This window comes from Notothenia rossii, assembly GCF_949606895.1.
Source record: "Notothenia rossii genome assembly, contig: SUPER_1_unloc_1, whole genome shotgun sequence".
Classification (NCBI taxonomy): domain Eukaryota; kingdom Metazoa; phylum Chordata; class Actinopteri; order Perciformes; family Nototheniidae; genus Notothenia; species Notothenia rossii.
Genome location: NW_027640362.1, coordinates 95,107 through 101,784, shown reverse-complemented (window position 1 = coordinate 101,784; position 6,678 = coordinate 95,107). Strand labels below are relative to the sequence as shown.

General features: G+C 42.4%; 1 protein-coding gene across 3 annotated transcripts in view; it reads right to left on the bottom strand.

The window, feature by feature from the left end:
• The window catches only part of LOC307025485 (calmodulin-regulated spectrin-associated protein 3-like), a 24,394-nt gene extending 17,756 nt beyond the window's left edge, over nt 1-6,638 (bottom strand). For all 3 annotated transcript variants that reach the window (XM_079694873.1, XM_079694874.1, XM_079694875.1), the window contains exon 1: nt 6,422-6,638. In XM_079694873.1, coding sequence (XP_079550999.1) covers nt 6,422-6,557 — 136 coding nt within the window. In that variant the 5' untranslated portion in view covers nt 6,558-6,638. The remainder of the gene's footprint in view (nt 1-6,421) is intronic.
• Nucleotides 6,639-6,678: the final 40 nt, after the last annotated feature.

The window sequence follows — 6,678 nt, the reverse complement described above, 5'->3', positions numbered from 1 at the left end:
GGGCCTCAGTATTGATGAATGGTTGGACATGGACACAGACCACAAAACCAACGAAAGATTTGCGGCTGTTTCAACTGACGAGTTGAGTCGTTACCATGGGAACTACTTTCTAGGAACTACTTTCTGACGGAGATTAACTCAAGCAGAAAGTGTAGGTTTGGGAGCAAATTAGCCCACATTATGAAATTATTTTACGATATTGTTGATTACAATGATAGTTTGTGTAATAGAATCGCAATCATACACTTGAGGCCGTTCTTGAACGTCATTATTGATACTCCAGTACAGCCGTACGGACCTCGGCGCTGTTGCAGTACTGTCTTACCAATAATGACGTTCAAGAACGGCCTCTCGTGTATGATTGCTTAAATGAGATACTATACTACACATTGAGATACTATACTATGAGATACTATACTATGAGATACTATACTATGAGATACTACACTATGAGATACTATACTATACTATGAGATACGATAAAATATGAAAGGAGAAGGATACAATACGACACCATACTATAGTACGATACAATCCACTGTGAGACTATAAGATAAGAAAGGATACCATACAGGACGATACAGGACGATGTAACGTGATCCAACATTGATACCATATGGTACGCTACAGTAGAATACGATTCAAGAAGGAACGATACAAAAACTAAAGACAACGATATTAAACTAAACGATCATTTACGATAAAGGTAAGATACAGTGCGATACGGTAAGATAACGTACGATACGATGATGTTGATTTCTATCAGTTTTAATTGAGTGTATTGAATAAATGAATAAGACAGGGCAGACTCCTTCAGACTCTGGGTTGTCCACATTATCAACAGTAAACCTTTTTAAATCATCGTCTTGTCAAACCAAGTCTCAGGTCATTATGGTCTGCAAGTCTTAAAAAGTCTCTGACAGGAAGTGACAGCACAGAGCCTACAGGACGAGATAATGTCCTCTTCTGCATGAACAAGTGAGTGAGTGAGTGTGTGTGTGTGTGTGTGTGTGTGTGTGTGTGTGTGTGTGTGTGTGTGTCTACATCTACTGTGGACACACACACACACACACACACACACACACACACACACACACACACACACACACACACACACTCCATTGGCTGACCCATATTCCAGAGCTGGAGGATAATCCCGGAGATGTGGGAGGACTTCTCAGAGACCAGAGTCTGCAGTGGTTCTCTGGAGGTATGAACGATTATCACATCTCACTGAGACTCTGATGACTTCTCTCTCTGTGACCCAGCGTGGTGAAAACACTGCACAAACGCTAACTGTTCTGATGACAAACAAACTGTGCTCCCACAAACATCTTTAAAACACCTTAACTCAGGTCCTCTGACTCCCACTGTAGAGGCCAAAATCATACATATATAAATAAAACAGATAATTAACTTAAAGGGGACCTATCATGCTATATTTGAACAATTTATTGTAGGGCCATACCTATATAAAGTATATAAATATAGTTTTTTTTTCAAAATACCAAAAAGATCCTGCATTTTAGCCATGCCTCATTTCGCTCTATTTGCTGTTCTCTAGCGCTGTTTTTGCAGGGGGCTGATTCTGTGAGCTGCAGCTGACCACGCCCCCCTGCAGCGGACCACGCCCCCCTGCAGGAGAGGGGAGCGTGCTCTGAGATCAGCTGCTGGGCTGTCAGAAGAGGGGGAGAAAAAGAGATCTCCGTCCTCCGTGTTTTATTCTTATAGAAGTAAGAAGAGAAGCAACGGGGCAGAAACCCTCCTTTTTACGCAGCGGTCCAGACATAGACATCAAACGGCGACACATATTCAGTGTGCAGTTCCTTTGGCATTAGGGCAGGGATATCTAGATACTTTCCGAGGTTTGACATCATGAATTGTGCTACTTTTAAAGCAAGGAGCGATGTTTTCAAATCTGTAATCAAAAAGCTCCTCAAAAACGCTATCGAAGCAGTTCCTGCCGTTGCTACGTTAGTTCAAACAGTAACAACGGACTTTTTTTCTTAGCGGATGCATGTCAATTTAAATCAAACAACTATTTTTTAAATCAATAAAATCATTTTCTAAATCCATAAAAGCATTTCAGTTAATATTGGGAGTCATGTCGTTACTTTGCCAGGAACTACCGTGTGATAAGCGGGGTAAGAACACCTTCATGCCGATCTAGATCCCTCCGCTTGGCGTGGGGCTCCTGATCTGCCTGTCGGTGTTCTTTTCCCCATTATGACCGCGCCGCTGCACATTATCCCTTACATATGATTAGAGTCATTATTCATTTGTTTTAAAGCAGGAGGCGCAAACGCTTGCCTCGGGGAGGGAGAGAAAGAGCCACAGCGGAGAATAAACAGAAGGGCAACCATGGCAACCATGCGCGGGAAGTCTTCTTCGCTGCTTTTGTGGCAGACTACAGCGCCACTTACAGGCCTGGCATATGTAGTACAGCGTCTCCAGCGCTTTGGAGCGGCAATGGCCGGCCGGCCCAACCCCCCATTTCCCTGATAGGTGGAGAGTTGGCCATATAGGCGGAGCTCCTCGTTCCTGGATCAGTCCGTATCCGATCCGTTGCAGCCCCGTTTTTAGAGATTTGGGTTTGGAGGAAAAGAGAGACTGACACTTGGTGAGATCCCTGGAACACCGGGGAGACATATTCATTTATGAAGGACGTACAAGAGTGCATTTTGCATGATAGGTCTCCTTTAAAGTGACACTGACGCGGAGGCACCAGTTAGCGAATCTAACGCAGGGCAATGATCCAATATCATTTACAAAGAGCAGGTTTCCTATATTTCTTTCCTTTAGCTTTCCTTCTTGTGGATTGAAACACCCTGGTAAAAAGAACCATGTGCTCCCTAGTGCTCTACTCCCTTCTCCACCGGTCTCCAATGTTTACAATTACACCAGGTGCCCAAACATGCCATCAAAATAAAAGCATAGAAACTATTTTAACTTGCAATAACTAAGAATACATTTAAACGATATCAGAAAGAACATAATGTTTTAACTATTAAATACTATAAAGCAATATATAGCTCCAACACCCACATTAAACCCACTCTCTGAGTCAGTGTAATAACACACACTGTTAGGGGTTAAACGCTCTGCAGCTCTGCAGGAAGAGGCTGTCGTCACCAGGGAGGATAATGGGAAGCATGGGAATAATGGGAGAGTGGATGAGACTGGACTGCAGAGCAGGAACCAGCTGAGGGTGGAACTCCTCCACCAGGGGGAAAGAGAACCACATTAGGAAGAAATTAAAAATGAAGTCAAATGAATGTTGTTGGTTATCATAAAGAATTCAATCCATTAAAGGTTGAAAACGATTGCAATAACGTAATAGTTGTTATGATTTAGTTTAAAGTAGGAAGATTTAACCTGGTCAGCAGGAGAGAACTCTTTAAAGTAGAGACACTACATACTGATATACACCTGAACATCAGCAGGAGAGGACTCTTTAAAGTAGAGACACTACATACTGATATACACCTGAACATCAGCAGGAGAGGACTCTTTAAAGTAGAGACACTACATACTGATATACACCTGAACATCAGCAGGAGAGGACTCTTTAAAGTAGAGACACTACATACTGATATACACCTGAACATCAGCAGGAGAGGACTCTTTAAAGTAGAGACACTACATACTGATATACACCTGAACATCAGCAGGAGAGGACTCTTTAAAGTAGAGACACTACATACTGATATACACCTGAACATCAGCAGGAGAGGACTCTTTAAAGTAGAGACACTACATACTGATATACACTTGAACATCAGCAGGAGAGGACTCTTTAAAGTAGAGACACTACATACTGATATACACCTGAACATCAGCAGGAGAGGACTCTTTAAAGTAGAGACACTACATACTGATATACACCTGAACATCAGCAGGAGAGGACTCTTTAAAATAGAGACACTACATACTGATATACATCTGAATATCAGCAGGAGAGGACTCTTTAAAGTAGACACACTACATACTGATATACACCTGAACATCGGCAGGAGAGGACTCTTTAAAGTAGAGACACTACATACTGATATACACCTGAACATCAGCAGGAGAGGACTCTTTAAAGTAGAGACACTACATACTGATATACACCTGAACATCAGCAGGAGAGGACTCTTTAAAGTAGAGACACTACATACTGATATACACCTGAACATCAGCAGGAGAGGACTCTTTAAAGTAGAGACACTACATACTGATATACACCTGAACATCAGCAGGAGAGGACTCTTTAAAGTAGAGACACTACATACTGATACACACCTGAACATCAGCAGGAGAGGACTCTTTAAAGTAGACACTACATACTGATATACACCTGAACATCAGCAGGAGAGGACTCTTTAAAGTAGAGACACTACATACTGATATACACCTGAACATCAGCAGGAGAGGACTCTTTAAAGTAGAGACACTACATACTGATATACACCTGAACATCAGAAGGAGAGGACTCTTTAAAGTAGAGACACTACATACTGATATACACCTGAGCATCAGCAGGAGAGGACTCTTTAAAGTAGAGACACTACATACTGATATATACATGAACATCAGCAGGAGAGGACTCTTTAAAGTAGAGACACTACATACTGATATACACCTGAACATCAGCAGGAGAGGACTCTTTAAAGTAGAGACACTACATACTGATATACACCTGAACATCAGCAGGAGAGGACTCTTTAAAGTAGAGACACTACATACTGATATACACCTGAACATCAGCAGGAGAGGACTCTTTAAAGTAGAGACACTACATACTGATATACACCTGAACATCAGCAGGAGAGGACTCTTTAAAGTAGAGACACTACATACTGATATACACCTGAACATCAGCAGGAGAGGACTCTTTAAAGTAGAGACACTACATACTGATATACACCTGAACATCAGCAGGAGAGGACTCTTTAAAGTAGAGACACTACATACTGATATACACCTGAACATCAGCAGGAGAGGACTCTTTAAAGTAGACACACTACATACTGATATACACCTGAACATCAGCAGGAGAGGACTCTTTAAAGTAGAGACACTACATACTGATATACACCTGAACATCAGCAGGAGAGGACTCTTTAAAGTAGAGACACTACATACTGATATACACCTGAACATCAGCAGGAGAGGACTCTTTAAAGTAGAGACACTACATACTGATATACACCTGAACATCAACAGGAGAGGACTCTTTAAAGTAGAGACACTACATACTGATACACCTGAACATCAGCAGGAGAGGACTCTTTAAAGTAGAGACACTACATACTGATATACACCTGAACATCAACAGGAGAGGACTCTTTAAAGAGTAGTCCTCCTCTGTCTGGAGGAATACATCTGAATCAGAGGAGATTCTTTATTGAGATAGTTTTCTTAAGGGCGAACATTCATATTAAATCAGGCGCTGGGGGCTTTGTCCAGTGAAGCTGAGACACAAATATAACAGGAATCTGAATTATTACATAAACTAGGACACTTTTGTAGAACTGCAGAAAGTAACTGAGTACATTTACTCAAGTTCTGAACTTAATTAATTTTGAGGTATCTCTAATTGAGTATTTAAATGTCATGCTTCGTTGTACTTCTAATCCACTACAGTTCAGAGGTAAACGCTGTACTTGTACTCCTTTACGTTTATTTAATTCCTTTAGTTATAGACTTTAATGAATTAAATGTAATCAACACAGTATTTTCAACATATAGAAATATTTGTATTATAGTTTTAAATGTATTTCATTTGTTTGTGCATACCCGGTAACATAATAATTTCTTAAAATGCAAAAATAAATAAATAATAAGAGTTTCAGATAAATGTAGGGCAGTAAAAATATAAAGTAAAATAAAATGGAAATAGTCCAATAGTCTAAATAAAATAGCTCTTAATATTTCAGGTGTTTTCTCCCTCTGCTGACACACACTGAGACCCTTTACAGTCAATCCATAATATCCATATTAATGTCAGGCTGGGATCGGGCACCAGCTGCAGAGGTTCGAGTCCAGCTTGAGATTGAGATAGAATAAAGGCCAAATGGCTCAATATCCTTATATATTTCAGTGAATATGAAAGGTGTTGTTCCGCTGCTGGAGGCTCCGCAGGCCGAACACCCCCCCCCCCCCCCCCTCCTCTCCGACCGAAGGCTTTGTTGCGCCGCAGCAATGACAGCATGCCGGGGGGACGACGACAACACCCACATGCACCGTCACATTTATATGATTTTAAACACGTTTTTGTTATCCTGCAGCCTGAAACCGCGGAAGGATCCGAGCGGTGCTGAGGCTGCAGGAGCTTCAGCGGGAGGATGCAAGACGGAGCCCCACCCAGAGGAGCCTCAGAGCGGGGAGAGAGCGGAGGAAGAGGAGCCTGGAGGAGGAGGAAGAGGAGGAAGGTTACCTGCAGATCCGTACGCTTTATTCAGCAGCCAGCGGACACTCGCGGAGGTTTTCGCCCGGCTGAGATCGTACCGGTCCAGAGGCTGGAGCTCCGGAACCGGGAGGCTCTTCTTCATCGCACCGGGAGAATCCACCATGACCGGGGAGAGAAGAGGAGGAGAGGGGGGGAGGAGGAGGAGGAGGAGAGAGAGACAGGGAGGAAGAGGGAAAGACAGAGAGAGAGAGAGAGAGGGAGGGCGAGAGAGAGAGAGAGAGAGA